The sequence below is a fragment of the Oenanthe melanoleuca genome, chromosome 26, assembly GCF_029582105.1.
Source record: "Oenanthe melanoleuca isolate GR-GAL-2019-014 chromosome 26, OMel1.0, whole genome shotgun sequence".
In the NCBI taxonomy this organism is placed as follows: Eukaryota; Metazoa; Chordata; class Aves; order Passeriformes; family Muscicapidae; genus Oenanthe; species Oenanthe melanoleuca.
The window spans coordinates 3,663,271-3,685,864 of NC_079359.1; the positions used below are offsets into that span (position 1 = coordinate 3,663,271).

The 22,594-nt window shown below is 50.7% G+C and overlaps 1 protein-coding gene across 1 annotated transcript in view; it reads right to left on the reverse strand.

Moving 5' to 3' along the window:
• The window catches only part of SYT6 (synaptotagmin 6), a 38,122-nt gene extending 16,912 nt beyond the window's left edge, over window positions 1–21,210 (reverse strand). The window contains exons 1-2 of the mRNA XM_056511310.1: window positions 20,745–21,210; window positions 1,371–1,704 (exon numbers count right to left, since the gene is read on the reverse strand). Of these exons, the coding sequence (XP_056367285.1) occupies window positions 1,371–1,704; window positions 20,745–20,898 (488 nt within the window). The 5' untranslated portion in view covers window positions 20,899–21,210. The remainder of the gene's footprint in view (window positions 1–1,370; window positions 1,705–20,744) is intronic.
• Between the last annotated feature and the right edge of the window lie 1,384 nt (window positions 21,211–22,594).

Sequence of the window (22,594 nt, forward strand, 5' to 3'; positions counted from 1 at the left end):
CACATCTCAGGCACGGCCAGCCAGGCAAACAGAAGTGCTGGGGCACAGCCAGGACCCTGTGATCCTCTTTCCTGTCCTTGTCTCACCGCCCTCTGTGTCAAGGAGAGATGCTGCATTTCACAGAATGGTTTGTGTTGGAAAGGAGCCTCAAAGTTCACCTCATTCCACCCCCTGCCATGGCCAGGGCCACCTTCCACCAGCTCAGGTTGCTCCAACCTGATTTTGGACACTTCCAGGGATGGGGCAGCCACAGATTCTCTGGGCACCCTGTGCCCCACTCTGAGTAAAGAACCCCTTCCTACCATCTAATCGAAATCTCTCCTCAGCAGCCAAGCTGAGAGGTGTCCCAAGGTTCACACAGCCTTTCCCTGGCCTCCTGAGGATGATGCTGATGTCTCTGTCCCCATCTGAGCACAGGCTCTGAGCACAGCTGGGTCTGGGCTTGTGCAGCGAGTGATCCATCAATTGTGCTGATCTGATTGTTTCTGCCAGGAGCCACAACACTGAGAGAGAGCCAAAAGGTCTAATTCTGTCTGACAGGGCACATCATTGATACTTCAGCCTGCCTCTCATGTTGGAACAAAATTAAAGTGGCCAAAGCATGAGGGTGACTTGACACAATGGGGTCAAGTTGCAGTAATAGGGCTCGAATCCTTGATTTTTTCAAAGGGCCACAGTGAGCCAGTCTTACTCACTGGTTAATGGCCAAGATTTGGACACTAATCTGGTGTGTGGGTGCTCTCTTTAGTCTCCCTGATGGTATCTGAACCTCTGGCTCCATCCAACAATCCTCCCACCTCTCCAGCTGCTCACAGAGCAGTGTCCCTGCTGGGCACCCCATTCCCACTGAAAACCCCATTCCCACTGAGCACCCCATTCCTGCTGAACACCCCATTCCTGCTGGGCACCCCATTCCTGCTGAGCACCTTATCCCCATCCAGGAGAATCATGGAATATCCTGAGCTGGGACCCACCAGGATCATCACATCCAGCTTTCAGCCCTGCACAGACACCCCCAAATCCCACCCTGAGCATCCCTGAGCACTGTCCAAACTCTCCTGGAGCTCTGGCACCTCGGGGCTGTGCCATTCCCTGGGGAACCTGGGCAGTGCCAGCACCTCTGGGGGAAGAACCTTTCCTGATACCCAACCTAAACACCCCTGGCACAGCTCCAGCCCTTCCCTGGGTCCTGTCCCTGTCACAGGGAGCAGAGATCAGAGCTGCCACTCAGGAGGAGCTGAAGCCCCTGATGAACTCCAACCTCAGGCTCCTCCAGGCTGAGCATCCCATCCCATCCCACTGATCCCATCCCATTGATCCCATCCCATCCCAGCCCCTCCCAGCCCCTCCCAGCCCCTCCCAGCCCTCACCTGGTGGAAGATGCTGGCTCTGTGGTTTGTCTCTGGATCCGGGTGCGCCGCATGATGTGATCCCTCATGGACATCTGCACCTCGGCAGGGATGTCTGGGGACGTGTGGCTGATCTTCACAGCTGCCTCCAGGAAGCTGATGGCCCCCGTGTCCTTGAGCTTGTCTGCCATGCTGTCCGTGTCCCCTGGCTCGCTGTGCAGCACGGCCAGCTGCGAGGAAAGGGCTTTGTTCCTCCAGGGAACCCAGCACAGCTTCCAAAAGAGGAACACGAACACTGCCACCAGCGCCAGGCCACACAGCACAGCTATCACTGCAAGGAGGCTGATGGAGAGCTCTGGGGGAGAGAACAGCCACAGGGAGGGAGGGGAAAGAAGAAAAGAAGAGACAGATGGTGAGAAGATCATAAGTGAAAGGAAGAAATGGTCCAAACTGACTTAAATCACAGCTAATGGAGAGCTCTTGGCAAATCCTCCAAGCCAGAGCCAAGCCCAAGTGAGCACCCCCTGAAAGGCTTGGGGCACACCTGGGGAGAAAATGGGTGTCTCCATATGGGCAGAGCTGTGAAAATTTCCACCCTGCTGCTGAAACTGGCTGTAAAATACCATCCTTGGTTTGCTCTGGGCATTAGCAAACTGCTGAGTCTGAAATCAAGAAGGTCTGTACAATTCCATGAGAGAAACAAGCTCGGGTGCTGTACCACAGAAAGTGCTTCATGTCACAGCTGCTCAGGCACAATAATGAAAAAATCCATCTACCAGGGTCCTGGAGGTGGATTGTTATTGTACTATCAGCACCCACGTCTCGTCCAGATGTGCCCACAGGGAAAAAAAAGTAAATACCAACATCAAGGGAAAAATAATCACAAGCTGCTGATGCAGAGAAACCAAACATAGCAGGAGTTTGTAGAGAAAGTTTTCCTCACTCTGGACAGCTCAGGAGCTGTGTGTGTGCTCTGATGCTCTGCTTTTACCTCATGTGTGGTGTATTTCTGTATTTCAGTCTTTTTCTGGAGAGGAAAGAGCTTCCATATGTGTGGCTGATGAATCAGGAAAAATGGAATATATATACGTGTGTGTATATAAATACATACATACATATATATATATATATATATATATATATATATATATATATATATATGTATATACATCATCTAGGCTGTGAAATGATTCACAGCACTGCACAAAGAGAAAACATTGGCTATTTTTGCTTCCCTTCCTACAGTGTATTAATTCCCAGATTTCCATCCAGACCAAAACTCTGAGAGCTCAGGATTCCAAGGAATACCAGTCCCCAATGGTGGAGGCAGGTTTTGTTCTGGAGGCAAGTCTGCAGTGTCAGGACTATGGACAATTCCATCATGGGTTGCTCTGAGCTCATGGACAATTCCTTGATTGCCTGCTGTGTTATTTGTAGTGTAGCCACACTCCTTAAAATACCCAAGTGCAAGTCAGGAGAGAAAGACAAACAAAAAACCACCAAATCCCCCAAAAGTTGATATGGAACAAGCATTGCTTCTTACCCATCCTATCTATGTCTGTTCTTGGACCATTAAATGTTTTGTGTGAATCTGAATTCCCCACCTGAGCCCCAGGGAATGGGGTGGGTGCCCTGAGATTTCTGAGCTGGGGAAATCCCCTCTGTGCTGCATCACAGCTGCTCTAAATGTGATTTCTGGTGTGTTTTACCTGAAACAGGAGCCATAAAACACCTTCTGTTCCCTCTGATCACATAGTTTAGTTTAATCATAAAATCACAGGATGGTTTGGGCTGGAAAAAATTGGAAATCATCTCATTCCACCCCCTGCCATGGATAGAGACACCTTCCACTAGACCAGGTTGTTCAGACCCTCCATCTAACCATGCTTGATGTTAAGGCTGAGAAAAATCTGTGAAATATAAGGAAAGACTAGGTTTTTAATCTTGAATAAATAGCTGAATTTAAAATTATGGAAAAAAAGCCCCACAATTACAACAAAACAACAAACCCCCAACCAACATTGGTGAACCAAGACAGCAAAGTGTTTTGTATCACCAAATTTTGCTCAGATCTCTCTGGGAACGCAGCAGCCACTGCAAACTTGGGATTCTCACATAAACTGCTGTAAGTGAAATCTCCAGGCAGCATCAGACACAAAATGTGACATCCACACCCCAACAAGCCAGCCTGGGAAGCCATCTGCTGTTCCTGATATCCCTGAGGATTTTGTTTTTCCACAAAATTACTGAGCCCAGCAAATCCAGCAGGAGCCCCAGGCAGAAGTCCCAGGCTGCAAAGGGAAGGGCTGGAAGGGATGGGAAGGGAAGGATAAACATCACCCAGAGGTTTTTGCAACTTCTCTTTCCCTTCCCAGCCTCCTGTACAGGTCATTTATTTTCTGTTGTAGCTCCTGATCACTGCTGGGGTGAATAAACAGCTCCCATCTCACTCAATAATAAATAAGGTTGTACCAGGCAGCAGCAGAGCTTCCTCAGAGATTTGCCTAAATGTATTTTCACCAAAGCCAAGAGCACAGAGGTTCCACTTCCCTATCCTTTGAGTTAAATCTTGGAATTGTGCCCAGGAAACTCAGTGTCAAACATTCATAACAAAACTCAAGAACCTGGACTTTTTGCAAGTATGTCTGTGTTGGTACAAAGGAAATCATTGCAATGCAGAATCTCTCACTGCTGGGAATTGCTGCGTGACAGAGAAGATCTTTAAAATATATTTCCACCCATTCCAAGGAGTTTTATAGGCTGCATGTCTCTGCCAGCACACCAGGCTCATTTATGGAAACCATCAGAAATAATCAATTATCCTTTCAGAAAACCTGTTGCCAGCTTGAGAAAGATCCTGGTTCCTCTCACTCCTTGCAGGGCTGGCATTCATAATGTACCTGACAGGATTCACAGATACTTTTATGCATGACCTCCTACTCCTTCCTCTGACAGCTGACACAAAGCAGGGCTGGAAAGGATCAGGATTTTACAGACAGTTTTTAAGCATCTGCCTGCTTAGAATATTGGGTTGTTTGAAGATGACATTGAATTCTCCAAGACATTTTTTGTGACTTATTAAATATCAATTGGACAGAGTTGACCTTCATTGATTTAATGAGCTTTCTCTTATGAATTTGAAAATACCAGTTACTTTCTTAAAAATACCTGATATTGAAAATGCTATGCTTTAAATGTCCTTTAACTTACAAGAAACTGTAAAAACAAGGTAATTCCTCACTTAACAGAAAATGCCTGGTGTTTTTGGTGGAGGTAAGGCCAGTTCTCCCAAAAGAACAGCTCAGCCCAGGGGAAGAATGAGCTCCTTGGTTGATATTATCCTCAATTTTTCAAGGTTTGGATCCAAAGTGTGGGGAAAAGAGGGAAAAGAGGGAAAAGAGGGATGTGTCTGCATCCAGCAGCGAGCAAAGGTTTGAATCTGAAGGCAGATTGAAGAATCCTGTCTGATGCTCAGATCCCAACTGCTCACCAGGGAGAGTCACATCATCACTCTGAGCAATGTCCCACAGGGAAAACCACAAGAACATGCTTTGATTCTGTTGCCCTCTTAAAAATTGGCAGTAATTTGCCCCTTGGTTCTCAGGTGAGTGCTGTGGCACAAGGGCAGAGCAGCTCCAGCCACTCCTCACCCTTGTCCTGTTGAACCCAGAGCTGCTCCCACGGGAGACACAGGGGAAACTGGAAAATAGCTCTTTTTTACAACTTGTAATTGAAAAGATAAAGCTTAAAAGAAGGAGGTTGCAAACACAAATTGACATGGCTGATTCCCAGCCTGGCTCCCCTGGGAACGAGCGCTGCTTCCCTGAGGAATTCAGCTGGAAAATGTTTTTGGCAGCCAAAAGAGCTCCCCCCTGAGAAATGAGGAACAGGGAAGGGATGGACATGGACACTGGCAGGATCCACCCTGCAAGTGCTCAAAGCCAAGCCAAGACCTGGAGAAACCTGGTCTAGTGGGAGATGTCCCTGCCCATGGCAGGGATTGGGGACAGATGATCTTTAAGGTTCATTCCAACCCCTCAATTCCATGATTCTGTGATTTACCTGCTTGAGCTGATACGTTTAGGAACAGCCATCGAGCTTAAATATTTATTGTATACTTATTTTATAACCCACTTGTTGCCAAAACATCACAGAAGACCTGAAGCTGACAGTGATGGGGACACCAAGAGCACAAACCAGACTGGATTCTATCAATGTCCCCCAAAACTGACCCTATTTCTACTTTGACTTCTAGGTTTGTGTTCTTACTGCTTTTCTAACACCAAAAAGCTCAAAACTGCAGAATTTCCAAGGTCACTGCTTCCTACTGCCTTTAAATCCAAGACAAACAGCCCAGGGCAGGACAAAGAAACTGTGGTTTGCAGTTTAAAACTGGAAAGCTAAAAGCAAACTGAGGAAGGGGCAAACATGCCCCTTTTACTTTTGGACAGTAAATTAATATGATCATGTAGAAGCTGATTTATTGTTTACTTTTTACTTTAATTATACATTTTAAGACTATTGCCTATGTGATTATATATTTTTTGATTGATGCTTTTAATGTTGTTTACATGCACAAGTTTTTTAGGTATGATGACTGGTGGCTGTTTAGAACTTTATTGCTTACTTTTATTTGGGGTTTTTAAATTTTGGTTTTAGTGGCTTTGAAGGGTTTTAATAAGTCTTAAAAAACACTTAAAAATGGCTTATTCTGTGTACTCATTATAAACATTGGTTCAAACTAAGAAATATAGAAAAATAGTTAAGGGTGTGAAGAAACAGCAAAATATGTAGAAAAATAATGAGGTAGCAAAATATGAAAAAAATGTATTTTGGCTGGTGCATATGATACAGAGCACGACCTGGACTTGTTCAGACAAGTCACTGTGGCTTAAATATTGGTACACAAACATTCCCTGGTTACTGCAGCCTATCCCACCTCAAGGTCCATGGGCTCACAGCACAATTCTCCTTTTTTTTTCATCCTGGATGGGAGCTAATGAAGAGATGTGGTCCAAGTGCCTTTCAGCTTGATGTCCCTGCTGACTTCCTAATGCCTAAACTGAGTTACCAAAGGGGATAATTAGCAAAGTCCAGCCCGAAAGTGATTAATAATATGACAAAGTCATGATTAGAGCAGTCTATTAACTGCAAGACAATAGTGCTCTAATTGTGGCAACATTGACTTTTACTGCTGTGAAGTAGCTCTGCACTGTCATTAAAGAGATTCATGGATAACTCCCAGTTTAATGTGCAGAGTTATATTTAATATCCTGAAGATGTAATTTAGCTTTCCTTCCACCCACTCCCCACAGAGAAAACACAACATGTTTGATGGCTCTCTCAGCAGCCCAGCAGCCATTAATCATTCCAGCACCTGTTGCATTGAATGAGCTGGAGTGGCACGAGTGGAAGTTCCAGAGGCTGGAAATTCTCAGTGAGGTGCAATGTGGGACCAGGGTGATGCCCCCAGGACCTGGCTGTGCCCTTCCCCCTGTCAGGAAAATTAACCCACAAACACCAGAGGTTTGTGTCCAAAAAGGAGGCAGAGGAGTCCTTTTGCTTTATTCAAATAAAGGGAGAGGCCATGGGCCATTCCCCTGGAATCTGCCAGATTTTTGGAGGACACAGCCTCCCTTTTTATCCCAATTTCCCATCCACATTTCCCTCTCTCTTTCCCCATGGGCTGAGGTACTTGAGAGACTTCCCAGAACACCTGATACCTGAGATTCCCCTCTAATGTACAACCCTCCCTTTTAATTTGTAATTCTTACAGAACTCATGGTTTTTCCCCATTGCTCCTTTCATCTTTCAATATCCAATTTCATTTATCAGCAAACATACAGTTTGTTTGTAAAGGCAAACATCCTTTTTCCATTCATCAATCAGTGGAATCCATCCCATTGTTTCTTTTATCTCTCAGTGCTGGTTTTATCTACCAGCAGACCCACAGCTCGTTTGTGAAGACAAATCCCTCATTCCTCTCACCCCCTGTCACCTGAGAGAGCACAGACATTTCCTCAGGCCCTGGATTCCCTCACCAAGGCAGTGGGGACACTCTGACCCGACCTTCTGCCAGACACAGCCACCAGCCCAACCCTGCCAAGAGCCCAGCTCACCTCCCTCAGGTTCTTCCTGCTAAACTCTCCATGGAAAATCTGAGCACCAAGGAGAGCTTGGGCTGCTTTGCTCCCTGCTGGGGTCCCTTCAGCTGTAGAAGCAGCTCCTGGCTGTGTGTTGGGTTGATGTGGCCAGAAATGTGGATTCTGTCCCCATCTGCTGCAGCCGGGTGGGGCAGTGACCCTGATCTCCTGGCACACATTATCTGCTCATGGGCCATCTTTAAACCAGCTGGGCAATCATCTTTATCTTCCCACAGCCCATCCTCCCTCCAGGAGATATCTCCTGTTCATGGCCACTGAGTCCCAGGGCATGACTGATAAAATTCCATCATCCCACTGGGAGATGCTCCAGCCAGGGGAGGAGCCAAGCCTTTCCTACCCAGATAGAAACTGAGATTTGGAACACCAGAGCAGCCTTTGCCACTGGATCCCAGAGGAAAACCAGACCTTTGCACATCATCCCTGCAGCTTCAGAGGAAACTGCACCTTCTCCAGGAGCACTGCTCCAGCTGAACCACATCTGCCCCTGCAGGAGGATGCAGCCACCATTGAATGGGACTGTGCCAACACCCTGACTGACTGACGGGTGTCAGCTTGGATTCTGACTCTGTCAGGGTTGGGATTGCTCTTTGTAATACTGTATTTCTATTTTAATTTTCCTAGTAAAGAACTGTTATCCCTAATTCCCCTATCTTTGCCTGAGAGCCCCTTAATTTCAAAATGATAATAATAATTTGGAGGGAGGGGGCTTACATTCTCCATTTCAAAAAAAGGCTCCTGCCTTTATTGGCAGACACCTTTCCTCCAAACCAGGACAGGCTGGAGCAGGGAGCATCCTCCCACAGGGGCAGCTCCAGGAGGTGCAGAGCCCCGAGCAGGGGTGATGGTGATCACCTCTCACACCTCAGGGTGTGTTTGCCTCCCCAGTGCCACCCCAGGCATCACCCACACCACCCCAGCAGGTACCTCCAGGCTCCTCTGCCCATTTTCTGCTATATTCTTCTCGTGCAGGGGTGTGTGTGAGGATGTGTTGTCGTGTTTCTTTGCACTCAAGGGATGGATTACCACAGAGCAGGAGCTCTAGGGCCACCACAGACCATGTGAGGCACCCAGCAATTGCTGATCTCATTTTCTGTCGATGGAGGAGCATCACCAGTGTGAGCCTGATTAGCTGAGGGCTGGAAATTGGGCACAGGGAGCTGTGGTGGAGAGGGCAGGGGGAGCACAGAGCAGCTGCAGAGTAGCAAGGGTTCCATTAAACCCCAGCCACGGAGATGTTTATTTAGCAAAGCTGCTCAGCTTTGGAGGAAGGAACAGGGACTGGATTTCTGGCACAGAAATCAAATATTAGAACCCCACAGCAGCATCCAGCAGCCCCACAGAGACAAGAGAGGATGTCCTCTTTGGGGACACAGCATGGAGCAAACCCTGAGAGCACCAGCAGCCAGCAGAGCCCTGGGCAGCAGGGATTCTGGAAAGGAAGGTTTATAAATCCTGGGATGCTGTGTAGGTGAGAGGTGAGCTGCAGTGCAGTCCCCAGCCAGCTCCTCATCCCTCTCCAAGGCTGCCATGGCCTTGGGAATGGCAGCAGAGCAAATGGCACAGACCAGAGTGTCCCTGTCACCCCCAGAGCCCCAGTCCCTGCAGCAGCTCAGTGTTTCCAGAGCTCCCAGGCTGTGGGGGCTGCAGAGGGCAGGGCAGTGCCAGGGCAGCTCTGCCAGCCCCCTCTCTGTCCCTCTTTGCAGGGGCTGTGCCACCACTGCTGATGGCTTTGCTGTCACATTTCCCCTCGCTGTCATCTGGCTGCCATTTGAAACTCCATCGAGCTCTTGATTTGCTGGTGGTGCTCCCCAGGCAGGCAGGAGCTGCAGGAATGAGCCCTGAAATATTCCTGAGCTAGAGGAGTCATTAGGAGCTGTCACTTCAAAGCCTGGCTGCCGTCAATTGGCTCTTCCCAGGCAGGAGCTGCTGCTCAAACAGCACAGAGCTGGGTCCTGGCAGGGAAATGCTCCACCAGCTTCTCAGCAGGTGTCAGGGCCAGGTCAGGACCCAATTCTGGCTCTCTCATTCTGGGAGGTGGGAAGGGCTGCAGAGCATCCCCCACACCCGAGGCCATCGGTCACCAAGGGTCACAAACACGGCTTTGGAGACCCCACAGGGTCTAAAAAGGGTTCTGAAAGGTTGTCCTGCCCAGGGGGGATCCCAGCAAGGGTCACTGTGGGCACCTGCTCTGGTCAGGCTCCCTCAGGGGCACAGAGACCATCACCCCAAAGGGCAGTGCTGCCCCCCGAGAGTTTGGGGACAGGGAAACTGAGTCACAGAGGTACCTGGAGCCATGGCCCACCCAGGAAATGCAGAATCACAGAATGATAGAATATCCTGAGCTGGAAGGGAACTGTGGGCATCATCCAGTCCAACCCCTGGCCCTGCACAGACACCCCAAATCCCACCCTGTGCATCCCTGAGCACTGTCCAAACCCTCCTGGAGCTCTGGCTGTGCCCATTCCCTGGGGAACCTGGGCATGCCCAGCACCTCTGGGGGAAGAACCTTTCCCAAAATCCAACCTAAACTCCCCTGACCCAGCTCCAGCCATTGCCTCAGGTCCCGTCCCTGCTCATAAACCAATTTTTTTCACTTTGTAATGAAAGTAAAAAACACTGATTGTTCCTCTTAGCTGGTCAGGGCTGAACAATGGTAGGAAATATCCAGGAGGACCCTGAAAGACCCCCCCACTCCCTGCACACTCCCAGCACCCCAGGACAGGTATCTCCAGCGGAAGGGAGCCAGTCCCAGCTGCTCTGGTTTTGTTATTCCATACCAACCAAAAGTAATTCCACAGAAGACAGCACAGAGAATGTGAATTAGAAACAGGTTCTCACAGTTTGTTGAGCACTTTCACACTCAGCTCATCACACAGAGCTCAGTGGCAAAGGCCCCTCTCAAAGCAGAGGGGTGGGAATGCTCAGGAGGGAGACCTGAGAGGAGACATTCAGAGAATCATGGAATGGTTTGGGTTGGAAGGGACTTTAAAGCTCATCTCCTTCCTCCTCCTGCCATGGGCAGGAACACCTTCCACTATCCCAGCCTGCTCCAAGCCCCATCCAGCCAGAGTCTCCCTGGAAGCTAAAATGAGATTTTTCCTGTTCCTGTGCTTCCCCAGTCCTTGGGCACTGAGTCCTGCACTATCAGCTCCCAGCAGCTTCCTCCTGGCAGCACAGGCTCCCCAGGAGCCCCAGCAGAGCCTCCTCATCTCCTGCACACACTCAGCCATGAAATGGATCCTGGGGAGGTCAGGACAGGAATGCTCCAACTGCCTGTGCCAAAGTTTCAGTTAGACAGCAAAAAACTTCTTAAAAATTAATTTGCTGCTACCACAGGGTTCCTGCCATGCAAGAGCTTATCAGAATGCAAACTATAAGCTTCAAAGGGGAGGATGAATCAGAAGCTATTTTGAGAGTAATTATATAAGACTATAAAACTCAAACCATCTCATTATTGCATGTTGAGGATGGAGACAGCCCTTCATATGGAGACCTCACAGGGATCCAGCGTTTCCAGTGGCTGATCCATGGCCCAAGAGCAAACAGAAAACTCATCCCTGCCAGCCAGGCAGAACTCTGAGCAGTGCCAGGGCTTTCCTCACTGCTGGCTGCATCTCTTCTGGGGATGTGGTTTTGTAGCTGGGAAATGACCTGGAACAGGAGACGTGGACAACTTCACCCCAAGTGTTGCTCCTTTAACTGTTGCATAATTGAGAATCACAGAATGTCCTCAGCAGGAAGGAACCCACCAGGATCATCCAGTTCAGCTCTTACCCCTGCACAGACACCCCAAATCCCACCCTGAGCATCCCTGAGCACTGTCCAAACTCTCCTGGAGCTCTGGCTGTGCCCATTCCCTGGGGAGCCTGGGCAGTGCCAGCACCTCTGGGGGAAGAACCTTTCCCAAAATCCAATTTAAACCCCCCTGGCACAGCTCCAGCTGCTCCCTTGGGTGCTGTCAGTGGTCACAGAGAGCAGAGATTCCTCTGAGAATTTGCTGTCCTGGATAGCAGCTCTCAGCTCGTTAGTGCAAATACTTGCAAATTCCCCAATTTTATAAACTCCAAGTTATAATTAAGGAGAAAATGCTTAAATCATAAATGCACATGGAATAAAATCTTATTCCAACATCCCCAGCCAGAGCCCTGAGGCTTTCCCATGTCATTCTGGAGCCTGCAGCACCTCAGGGCTGTGAGAGGACGAGCTCCTGGGGCAGCCCTGAGCTGTCAGTGCATTGTGCCCTGGCTGCAAGGAGCAAAGAGAGTTTTTTTTATCCATCCAGGCTGCAGCTGAAGCTGCTGCTGAGGCTGCACAGGGTGTGGGTGATGCCAGTGCTGCCCTGGCTGGGCACTGTCACACCTCCTGCTCTGACAGGGCTGATTAAACCAGTGCATTAAACAGAGAAAAGCCACAGCCAAGCCCTTTGTCACCTGGTGTCCTTCAGTTCATGGTTTGGTCCTTCTTTCACCCAGGGAACAAGGAAATGCTCTCAGACATGGGAGTGGGACCTGCTCCAGGTCCTGGGGGAGTTTAAAAAATCAGAGGGAAATCTGAACAGAGTAATTCAGAGGGACACATCAAAGGTGATTTTCAAGTGTAGAATCAACTGTGGGGCACTTCACATCTCTATGTGAATATGTAACAAAAAAAAAAAAAAAAACAAAAAAAAAAAAAAAAAAAAAAAATCAACACAAATCAGAGAATCACTAAGGCTGAAAATGCCTCTAAGATCATGGAGTCCAACCAAATGGGAGTGCAGAATACACCAAAGAAAGGGATGTGAGGTCAGATGAGAGTTTGGTAGCCTGGAGCTTGTGCTTTTCCCACTGAAATAGAATGGAGAAGGAGTTAATTGCCCAAAAAAAAAGGCAAAAATCCTGAATAGCTGAGGAGCAGTGCATGGCTCTCGGGGCAGGAGGAGCCTCTGAAACCCCAGAGCAGCTGCATCTCTGCAGGGCTGCAATGCCACATCTGAGATCCAGCATCCCAGATTCCCTCCTGGACCTCAGCTCTGCCCAGGGACAGCCCTCAGCCCATTCCTCTCCCCAGACAGACCTGCAGACAAAGCTCTGCTCTGCCACACCACCCACAGATCCCACTGGTGCCTGTGGCTTCACACAGTGCTGAGAGACACCAGGGACAAGAACTGAGCCCCAGTAAAGGGGCTGGGCTGCAGGAGACCCATCACAGGCTCCTGAAGACAAAAAATGCTGGTTTTCAGCCATTATTGACCAGTTTGGGCTTCCCCTCCAGGCTGGAGATTTGTCACTGAAACTTCTGCTGGCGTGTGCAACCCAAAGGGGAACTTTGTGCTGTCAGAAACACAGCATTTCTGTTATCAAAAGTGACAAAAAAAGAGAAAAAAAAAAAAACATTTTCAAGCCAAAGGAAACATTCCCTGGTGATTTATGTCACTTTGTGACTTAATCAGCTGCTCTCTAGAGCTTTATAAATGTGATAGGAAGAGTTGTCATTGCTTTCTGCCTAACTGATGACAAGCTAATGAACTATTATAAGCCACAGTGAATGCAATTATGGCACAAGGCTTTGTGTTAATCCCATGACATTTTACCACAATAAGCTGTAGCAACATCTGTAAACAACCTGAACACGCACAGTGACCAGGGCTGGGGTTAAATCCCTGCTGAGCATCCTCATCCCAGGGCTGTGACCCTGCCCAGACCTGAGCCCTGAGAGCCAGGGGAGCCTCCTCTGGGGCTGGGCAGAGCCAGGCAGAGAGGAAAACACAGAAATCCAGACACTTCAGGGATGCAGAAATCCAGCTGTGTCTCAGGCTGCAAAGCAAACGGAGCAAGTGAGAGCTTTGCACTCTTCTCTCTCCTTGAGCAGCCAAAACCCCTGGAACTTGAAATTTCCTTTTAAAAACTTTATCAAATCTGTGTGTGCTGTGGGACACCAGTGAGGCTGGGCTCAGCAGTGCCTCTGTGCCCAGACTTTCCACCCTGGAGCTGCCACCTCGCTGCCCCTCTCTTCCAGAGTGGGATCCAGCTCTGGGAAAAGGCTTCCCTGGTCTCCTCTCAGATCCCATTTTGGCTCAAAACCCCACTAAAACCAGGCTGCCTTGAAAAGGGCTCGGGGTAAATCTTGGCAGGGAGCAGAGCTGGGGTCTCTCCCCATCTCAGTGCTGGGAATCTCCCAGCCTGGGATCCAGCTCCACAAGAGGACAAGCCTGGGGACCCCAAAAACCTCAGCCAGGGTGGGCAGAAGATCCCAAACATGGGACAAGCTCCCCAGAAGCTTTCCCTGCCCAGGGCATGAGCCCCTCCAGCACCAGCTCCTTGAGCTCCTGAGATGTTCTGGACGAGTTTATTGCCTGGACCTGCCCCACGGGAAACCCAAAACTGGAGGTGCAGGATTCTCCCAGAACTGCCCTGGCTCCAGGTGCTGCAAAGGCCACTGAGACCCAGCCTGGACCCAAAACAGCCACTCAGACCCACACCAGTCCTCCTTCCTCTGTGCCTCTCAACTTGTCACACTCAAACACGAGGGGCAGAGCAGCCCTGGCAGATCCAGAGGGGGCTCAGATGGAGCAGCCAGGGAGGACTGATGGAAATGCAGAGGTTTGGAACAGGTTTGGAACAGAGGTTTGGAACAGAGGTTTGGAACAGAGCATTTCTTTGTTCAAGCTGCCCTGAGAGAGGAGGGAGCTCCCTCCCCCTGGCTCTGCTCCTGCCATCAGCTGCTGCTGCTTCCATGAGCTGGGAGCAATCAGGATCTTTAACCCCTCCAGTGCAGTGCTGGGCAGCAGTGCAGTGTGCAGCCTGGGCTGCCTCATCCCACAATTGATTCCATGCATTCTGAGATGCCCTTTTCCATCAGCTCCCACCCCTCCATACCCTGCAGCTCACCATTCTTTCAGCATGAGCATTTTGACCAGAGCCCAGATTCAGAGCTGGGATCAAACAACTCTGAGTGAATGCTCACCAGCAGCCAGGAGGAGAAGTGCTGCATCTGGAGAGAGAAACTGAGGAGGTGTCAGCTCACACTGTGCCACACAACTGTATTCATTTCTTAGCACAGAAAATCAGATTATTACAACACCAGGGGCTAGAATTGCTGGGTAATTATTATTCCAAACAGTCCAGGGCTGTGTGCCTTAAGGAAGGTTTGGAGAGGGCTGGTGTGAAGGGAGCTCCTGGCGTGCTGCCTTCAGGCTTCACTGCACAGTTTGCTGTGATGTTGTCAAACATGAACCTGCTACAGCACAACAAACTGAACTAAACACAGAGACACCCTCAGCCAGCAGCTGTGGCTCCCCCGCCCAGGGCTCCCCGCAGAACAACTTTCTTTTTACCCCTAGGCAGGGAAAATGTACAATTAATAGACAACCACTCCAAAAATCCCCTCCCTGACCCTCCAGGATGCCATTTTGCAAGGTACAAACATAATTAAAGACAATACACGGCAGAGGGACTTAATTGAATCTCTCCCCAACAACTGCCAGAGCGATCGCTCTGTCGAGGAGTCGCTGGATGGAAACACTCTCAGACAAGATCCCTGATTTTCCAACATGCAGATGGGAAGGGGAAATACAGATTGTCATCTTTGAAAGAGAAACAGCAATTATTAAAGGTAGGAAAAGCTGCCTGACCAAGGTGAGATGGAAACCTGGGGTCCTGAGAAAGAACATTTGGTTGCACCTGTAAATGTGAGCAGTGAGAAGAAACAGTCATGAAAATCAAGGGTAGGGTGAAAATGAAAATCTGAAAATGAAGATTATATGAAAATATAATTACTTATGAAAATCTGAAGCTATGGTTAAATAAAACAACTGGCTCAGGCAGGAGCCCCCGTGGTGGGTCTGGTTCATCCCTGCACAATGAACACACACATGGGAGACGATCCGGCTGCCAGGAGCACACAGCGAGTGCAGCAACTCCAGCACAGCCAGGATGGCAAGAAACAAACACCTGCAGAGGCAGAAACAGCAAACACCGGCCGGAGCCATCCCACAGAGCCCGGGGAAGGTCGGAGCCGGGCTGTGCCCTGCTCGGAACCGGCTCAAAGCTGAGTCTCGGTGCAACACTGAGAGCGCTGCGAGCTGGGGAAGATGTCTCAACAGCAAAGGCATTCAAAGCAAATTTATTATTCACAGCAAAATTATTAAAATATGCTTCACATCATGGAAAAAAAAGGAGCAAAGAATTACCAAAGTAACTTCAGCGATGCGGACTCACCCGAGCGGCGGCGGCTCCGCGGCGCGGTCGCTGCTCCAGCATCAATCAGCGGCTCCCGCTGCTGTTTCTATGGAGTTGGGGATGATGCTGCTCGGCTCCCTGGCTGTGCATGAGGCTGCTGCAGCTGCAGCCCCGAACAGCAGCAGCCCCCCTGCTCTGCCTCGGGGATGCACCGAGCGGCGGCAGCAGCCTGCGAAGCTGCGCCTATGCAGAGAGGCTCCGAACACGCACACTCAGCTCCAGAGGGGCATTTGATTCAGCAGGACATCACAGAGCACAGCCACAGGCAGCTGGAGAGCCACGGATCCGCACACAACACGCCAGCACAGACACATGTCTGTAGACAGGCGATTTAATCCGATTTTTCCTCGATTTGCTCGGTCGGTTCCAACATTATTTCAATACAGTTTTGCAAAGCTTCCTCTGGCAGCAAGGCTTGAACCTGATCCCTCCAGGATCTGAGCCTGGTTCACTTGGGCTAAAGAGCAAATCTGCTGCACGTAGCTCTGGCTGGCTCTTTCCTGGGAGGAAAGGCAAGATCCATTTTGCAAGTGCATTACTCTGTGATAAAAAGGATATTTGCCCCAAGGAGCTGCTCCTCACATGCCAGGCCTCTGGAAACTCAAGCTTCAGTGGTTAATATTAGCTTTGCCTGGGTGGCTTGGAGCATGTTTACTGTTGTATTGACTTAAAATACACTTGAATGGCAATTCAGAAAAGTGTGTTATTACCCCTGGTGAGTAAATTCAAGACATGCCTGTATTTCACAGGTAGTGCTTGAAAGCATCCCATAACCATGAATGGGGGTGTCATCAGCTCTCCCATTAATCAAGCTAATCTATCAGGGGATCATTTTTTTCCCAGAAAATACTCCAGAAGCAATTTCTCAATAAAAAAATGATCTCTCAGCACCAAAGTTCCCTCGATGAAAAATCCTTTACTGCCCAGAAATTCCCCCCTTTTTCTGCCCGCAGCAAGAACACTTCTGTGCTTGGTTTAACATTTCAATAGTCTTTGCTAAGTGCCAGGAGGATGTTCAGCGCTGTACAAGCTGTACTGCCTGCACCAGGACCTTCAAAAAGAGCAGTTCACACAAGGGGCAGGGCAGTAAATGTGCTCTGAATTACTGGGGGCTGGAACAGGGCAGAGCTGCCACCGTGTGCTGGGGATTATCAGAAGTGTCTGACTCAGTGTCCTCCCTCCCCTGCTGTCCTGCTCCCTCCTTTCACTCCAGCTCTCTCCTGCAGCAGGAGAGCACAGGAGTGTTTTCCTGGGGTGGATCAGGGCATGAGGGAAGGTTTGAGGAGGGTTCTCACCCTGCAGTTTGAACAGGGCACAGCCTGAGCCCTCTGCACATCACCCACTGCCTCCTGCCCTGCTTCCACTGGGCAGCAGAGCTCTGGACAAATGGATCACTAAGGCAAGAAAAAACAACTTAGGCTGTTTAAAGAGAGTCACAGCACAGAAGTGCTGAAGGAAGAAATCAAACCCAGAGGTTTTCTCCTGGATGTGCTTTGATCCCAGGTTAAATTCCTTCCTGTACCCAGGCACCATCCTTTGAATCAAGATCATGAGATGTCAGCTCCAGACACAGAATCATGGAATCCCAGACTGGTTTGGGTGGGAAGGAGCTTGAAGATGATCCAGCTCCACCCCTGCCATGGCAGGGACACCTTCCACTGTCCCAGCTGCTCCCAGCCCTGTCCAGCCTGGCCTTGGACACTTCCAGGGATCCAGGGGCAGCCACAGCTGCTCTGGGCGCCCTGTGCCAGGGCCTCCCCACCCTCCCAGGGGAGAATTCCTTCCTAATATCCCATCAAAACCTACTCTCTTTAGTGACACTCAGCTCTGCAGGATCATTTCAAGCTTCCCCTTTTCCCCACAATCTCCTGGGATGGGCTGGCAGCCCCTGTCCCACCCAGGCTCTGTGAGCCCACAGGGAGCAGGACCCAGCCCAGGGGGCTCAGAGCAGCTCTGGGGAGCCACAGGAGCACAGAACATGCTGAGGACCCTGCAGCCCAGCCCCTGGGGCTGCACAGCATCACTCCAGCACCCTGCTTCCCAAAACCCCCAGAGCCTGCTGCAGCATCACTCCCAAGGGCAGAGGGGATGGGCAGAGGGGACAGATCACTGTCCCCACGGTGCTGGGGGGTCCTGACTCCCCTGCTCCACAGCCAAGGGCTTGGCCCTTCAGTACAGCTGCGCCACAAACCCTCTCAGCTCCACCCAAGAGCCCTCACTGCCCCTGCAGGGCACACAAGGGACGAGTCCATCCTCTCAGGGGCCATCCCCTGTGGTGAATGCTGTCCCCACAGCACAGTGACAGTCCCAGGATCCCTGCAGGGCAGCTGAGGCCTGGCAGGGAAGCGAGTGATGAGATGGAGGGAGCTCTGGGGGAGAGGAGCCAGGCACAACAAAGGATGCTGCAGCACCCTCGCTCCATCCCCAGCCAGGAGATCAGCTCTGTTCCTGGCAGCACCACGGGCCCAGCTGCAGGCACAGCTCCCCCTCACACCCCCCTGATGCAGCAGCACCAAAACCTTCCCCAGCCAAACTGCTCATTTCTGTGCTGGGTTTGGCTGCAGGCAGCAGAGCCTGCAATCCTCCTTTGCTGGGTGTACTCGGGAGGAACGCTGCAGCTCGGTGCTCTGAGAGCACATTCAGCTCTTACATAACCAGGACTAGAGGGGCATCCACTCCATCCACAGCAGCCCCTTCACCCACTCAGTCCAGAATGGTTTAAAAAGAATTGAATCACCACACAAAAACTTACTCTTACATAAACTATTTAGCAGTACTTTTATATTCACGGGTTTTTTCCACTCTTGGATGCAGTTCAAGGCTGGTGATACCTGGCTCCACACATTCCCTGAGGATGCTGCTCCTCATCCACGCATGAAACAGCAGAAAAGACCAAACTGCCCCTGGGCTGAGCTGTGCAGGAGCAGCCTGGCTCCAGCTTTGGCAGTGCTTCCTCCAACCTGAGCTTCAGCAGGACACTCCACAAGCCAAGCTGACCCAGCCAGGAGTTAATAGATTTATCCAGGAGGCAACAAACTGCCTGAGAAGCCGGACACTCCTCATGAAGATGACAAATAAGGCCAGTTGGACTCCAGCAAATTTGGCATTTGGCTGCTGGGGCTGTGCTGCCTGCACAGGGACACTCCAGCAGGAGCCAGGGCTGCTCTGCCCTGCTCCTGCCACAGCTCCTGCCTGCTGCCATCTGCTCACCTTCACACAGCCCCACCTTCCCCTGCCTGCCTTCCTGGGGCCGGCTCTGGGCAGGCAGCACAGAGCAAATCTGCTCCACGTGAGGCTCAGGCTAAAATGGACAAAGCATCAGTGCAGGTAATTAGATAAACATCCAGACACTGATGGGGAGGCATCGTCCCTCTCTAACTGTGTTAGTTAACAATTGATGCAAACAGATTTTTCCCCCTTGCTGGAGCAGCTTTACAGCCAGTAACTGGGAAATATTTGTACAATATTTCCAAACTGTGTCCTCAGTGCTGTCTAGACATAGAAATGGGCCCAGCCATGCAGAGCAGAGACAGCAGCCCTGGGGCTGGCACACTGGGGCTGGCACTCACCCACAGCTCAGAGCACACAGACTCTGTGCTGAAGGCAGATGAGGATGGTGTGATCCCTCCTGAACACCAGCTCCTGGACAGGCTGCACAAACAAGTGCAGATCTGTCATGTCAGGGTGGATAGAACAAGAGCAGTGCAGATTATTTCTGCTGCAGAGTCGGGAAAATGTTAATTTTGGTGCAAGGTAAAGAATTCCAAATGGATGCAATAAGTTTGCAGGCTGTTTGCTGTATTTGCAATAGAGAAAACTTCTGCATGGGATGTGATGTGTAAGGACACTACCAGCCATGGTAAGAGGCCTCCAGAACAGGCAGGTATAAAACAAATCATTTTAAGAAGAGAATGAAGTTACAGGTGAAGTGGGATGTGAAAGGAAGGGGTTTGACTAGAGGCAGCAGCAAAGCAGTGCTGGGAGCACCACTGCAAGCCCTGGGCTGGCAGAATCCTGGTGCCCTGTGCCCTGGGGGGGCCACCAGCATGGGATCCTGGCAGAGAGGGGCAGGAGAAAGGGAGGAAAGCTGACACAGAAAGCCTTGGGCAGGGATTGATGGGCAGCTGTGCTGCACAGTGTGCTCAGAACAGGAGGAAAGTTTGTGAAAAGTCATGCTGTAAAAAACGCTGTGAAATCCATTGGATTGATGAATTACTGCCTACAGGAACCTTAGAAAGACCCTTCTATGAAAGTGTTGGAATACACAAACAACTTTCAACCAACCAATAATTCTAAAAGCTGTGAGATTTGAGGTTCTGCTCCTCAGCACATGAGCCTGGAGTTCCAATTCCTCAGCCAATGTTTTCTGAAGGGACAGCAGGAATCTCTCTGGAGCGAGCAGCTGTGAGAACAGGTGTAGGGAAAATTCCTCACTTTGCAACACAGAGCTGCCCCTTTGCTCCTGGAGCAGAATTCCTGCTCCTGACTCATCCCTGACGCACCAGGGTCCCTCCCCAGCTCTACAACCTGACCAGGAACAACTTCTTAGGGAAAGCAGAACACACACATGAAAGTACATCAGGATCCCTTAGTGATGAACAGAAACCCATGCAATCCATGGGAGTCCCTCCACTTCTTAAACTGGGATAGCACCAATCAGTTCCTGCCATCCCTTAAGTCCTTAAGCAGGACTTAAATAGGCTCTTTACTACTTTTTGTGGGTTTGGTTTTGTTTCATGCAGGACAGGAGTCTGTGTTTCTGAAAAAAAAGGAACTTTCACAGGAACTTCACCTCGTGAAGCAGCCCAGAACATCCTGGCTGTCCCCCTTGCAGCCATCCCACTCCACATCAACAGGTGAGCCAAAACTTCACCGTGGAACATGTGGAAAGGGAAGGAACCCTCCCAGAGGGGCGCCAGCACCCAGCCCTGGGTCCACCACCGGCACCCAAACATTTTCCTCCCCTCCTGCCTTCCACGAGCACCCTCCACAGCCGGGAGCAGGGGCCGTACCTGGCTCGGAGATAATCAGGCTCTGGTCAGAAGGCAGCAGGAGGAATTCCCTGCAGGTGTCCAGGTCCAAGCTGGGCAGGATTTTCTTCTGGCACAGCTCGCTGAGGATGCTGATGGCCCTGCGACAGCGGCCGTCGTCCCCGGGAGCGCTCATCGCCCGCTCCGCATCCTGCGCTGGCTCCGCTCTGCAGGAAACTCCAGCCGGGAGCCCGGGCTGGGCTGGGGGCTCATGGCAGCCGGGGCCGGGGGCTCATGGCAGCCGGGGCTGGGGGCTCATGGCAGCCGGGGCCGGGGGCTCATGGCAGCAGCAGCTTCACGGCAGCCCCAGCCCGGGGAGCGGCCGCGACCCGCGGGGCTGCCCCGGCAGCGGAGCCCGCAGCGCCCGGCGCTCCCGCATCGCTCTGAGATCACCGCTCTGCTCCTGCCAAGGCTGCTCCGCACGAAGAACCTCCTACAAACTCACTTCGGTGCCCTCCACACGAGGCACGCGTTAAAGCTGCAGCCCAGAGCGCTCCCTTTAACCCCTTCGCTGCCGCCCTCTCTCCAGGTGAGGAGTGCTGAAGGCTCGTGGGGAACCAATCGGGATTTTTCCCAGGCTGTTAACTTTTCTGGAAATCTTTCTCAAAGACAAAACAAGGGAAGGTAGAAAAGAAAACACAGATGGACCCCTGGTGTTGACACGGAGCCGTGTGAGTGCCTGTTGATATTTTGCAGAGAGCATGTTTTCAAAGAGGTGTTGCCTTCTCTGACCAATGAGTCTTTTCTACTTTGTTTGTTGTGATCTCCCTTATATAAATGCCATGGCTTTTCAATAAATCACTCCTTCTTGCTGCTTGGAAGAGAACTCATGTTGCTGGATTCTTTTGCCCCACAGCAACAGAGGATTTTCACATCCCAACCTTGAGTTTTGCAAATGGAATGAGTGGTGAAAGCTCCTGGCTGAGGGCAGCACATCACCAGAGAGGAGCAACCAGCTCCTACCAACACTGCACAAACTACTGACAACTGCCAAAGGCAGCAGAAGAAAAGCTGCAGCTTTTATTGATTTGTTTGTGCTGGTCCTAACACACCCGGCTGCAGATGGCAATAGAAATTGAGAACGCCATTCTAGTTCATAATTAGATTTTTTTCCTTTTACTTTCTGCAGTATTTTTTTATTCCTGTTGCAGTTTAGCAGGCAGGTCATGCCACGAGACAGAGCATATATTTGACAGGCAATTGTGGAGCAGGCAATTAAAATTATGTACAGCAGGATGACTCCTCGCAGCTTGTACAAACCTAATGAGCATTGTGGAGAGCCAGGGCTGAGGCTGCACAGCTCCCTGAGCCCCAGAGCACAGCAGGGTGAGCTCAGATCTGTTTGTGCTCCCTGCTAATGACCTGCTGGAGCGCCGGGAGTGGCACAGCCCCAGGATCCCAGCGGTGACAGCAGCACAGAGCCCCATCCCCAGGCTGGGTAATTCCTCCAGCTCTCGGGCTGGTGTCACACACACGGTCTGGGTGGCACCTGAGGAGCACAAAGGCTCCAACATCCCTGGAAAGCTTCATCAGGGCCCTTTTGGCCAGACCAAGGTGTTTTGGACACGCCACCACCACATCCCTGCTGTCCCCACGTGGCAGAGTGACTTCCCCGCCACGCTCTGCTCCTCCCAAAAACTTCTGTTGCCACGACAACGCGAGTGAAACCTTTTATTAACCCGGTAACTGGTCACAAAAAGAGCCTTTTAATTATCCACCCCCAGCCTGGCCGGTGCTCCTGAGCTGCTGCAAACAGAGCTGCACGCTGAGAGCTGCTCCTGCTTGTCGCCTGTCACCTGCAGAGCAGCGCCAGCAGCCCCTGAGGTCCGCGT